Raw genomic sequence first — 1,460 nt, forward strand, 5'->3', positions numbered from 1 at the left:
GAACTCGTTATCGACCGTCAGCATATCACTCTCTCGAACGACTGAGCTCACAGGCGATGACGGCGAGCCACTCCGCTTTGTCGATGGCAGGCCTTTGGTGTTTAGATCAAGAGTTTTTAGCCGCTTTGGCGACGCTGATGGAGCACTCGAGGCGCTGACTTTCTCTCCATTTCGCGGGGTTTCTTCCGCTCGTCGCTTTCTCTTTTGACCAATACCTACCGGCCGCAAGTCTACCGGAATACTGTTAAATACTTCGTGGTAGGAAAGGTCACAACACTCGCCGTCGAAGTACATCACGCGAAACATTTTTGTGGCCGGGAAGTAGCTCGCCACGGCGCCTTGCACAACGTCGACCCCGCACCCTTCTTTCGTAACGGTTCTTTCCACAGGCTTACCAATGAGCTGGTTAATTTCAAATGGGGTACCCTCTTCGTCCTCTTCTTCGTCAGCCATCATTTCCTCTTCTTCTTCTTCTTCTTCTTCTTCTTCCTCTTCTTCCTCCTCTTCCTCCTCTTCCTCTCCCACCTCCTCATTTTCGTCGTCTTCTTCTTCTTCTAGAGTATTTACAGGGATGGCCAAGCTTAACGATTCTTGTACCTCGTCATGGGAGCTGGAGGGCCCTGTAAAGCTGTTGCTGCGCATCAGTCCTGGTGCATTCGCGTTAAGGCTCAGCACTTTCGGTTTTTGCCTACTTTTCCCTGTAGAAGCAGTCGGCATCGGGACGTTAATGCTGCTGTCACTATTGGCTCTCTTCATAGGCGGAGTAGTTGGCTTTGCAGGCTTCAGCTTGAGGGTCTTGCGTGGCTTGGATACTTTGGGTGATCGTTTTGAGCCCGGTGATTCGACGAAGTGAGTCGCGACGTCATCCTCCGTCATCTCTTCACTGTCTCCATCTTCGTAAGAAATATGGTAAAAGTCGGTCACGTCCGAGTGCTTGTCCACTATGCCCTGAAAGGGCTCCGCAAACCCGTTAAAGTACTTTGACACTCGTGTCCCCAACGGGAATCGCTGGGTGTGGTTGATCCTCACCTGCTCAAAACAATAACAGCAACAACAAAGCACATTAACACGTACTAGTTTAATACAGCATCACAGATCAGACTAACACCATACACAGTCACCATCACTCCGTACGAGAAGTGAAGGCGACAGGCAGCCAGCAGAGCCGACAGATAGTTGGCTGCCTCTGCAAGTGTCTTTCTTTTATAACAATTCTGCAACTACCGACCATTTTTCTCTTAGTTTAAGTGACGGGAGGATTCCACTTATCGACACGTGATGTAGGCGTTTGTTTGGGGGCTTTGGACTACAGAGACGTAAGCGCACGTATTGTCGACCTATGGGCGCTCGGTAACAAGCAGTGAAGGGGCTGTGCCGTGCGAGCGTCGCAATCTCGGGGAACCAAGAACAGCGGCCTCTTGTGATAGGCCTGTTGTGATTTTGAAATTTGAGATTTTTCA

The 1,460-nt window shown here is 50.3% G+C and overlaps 1 protein-coding gene across 1 annotated transcript; it reads right to left on the reverse strand.

Moving 5' to 3' along the window:
• Window positions 1-116: 116 nt before the first annotated feature.
• On the reverse strand, window positions 117-1,410 carry PITG_15973 (uncharacterized protein; the record flags this gene model as incomplete). Its single annotated transcript, XM_002898140.1, has 4 exons — window positions 117-215; window positions 253-365; window positions 396-1,029; window positions 1,229-1,410. The coding sequence occupies 4 exons, from the start codon at window positions 1,229-1,231 to the stop codon at window positions 117-119; spliced, it is 849 nt and encodes a 282-aa protein (XP_002898186.1).
• Between the last annotated feature and the right edge of the window lie 50 nt (window positions 1,411-1,460).

Source organism: Phytophthora infestans, genomic scaffold (assembly GCF_000142945.1).
Source record: "Phytophthora infestans T30-4 supercont1.39 genomic scaffold, whole genome shotgun sequence".
Classification (NCBI taxonomy): domain Eukaryota; phylum Oomycota; class Peronosporomycetes; order Peronosporales; family Peronosporaceae; genus Phytophthora; species Phytophthora infestans.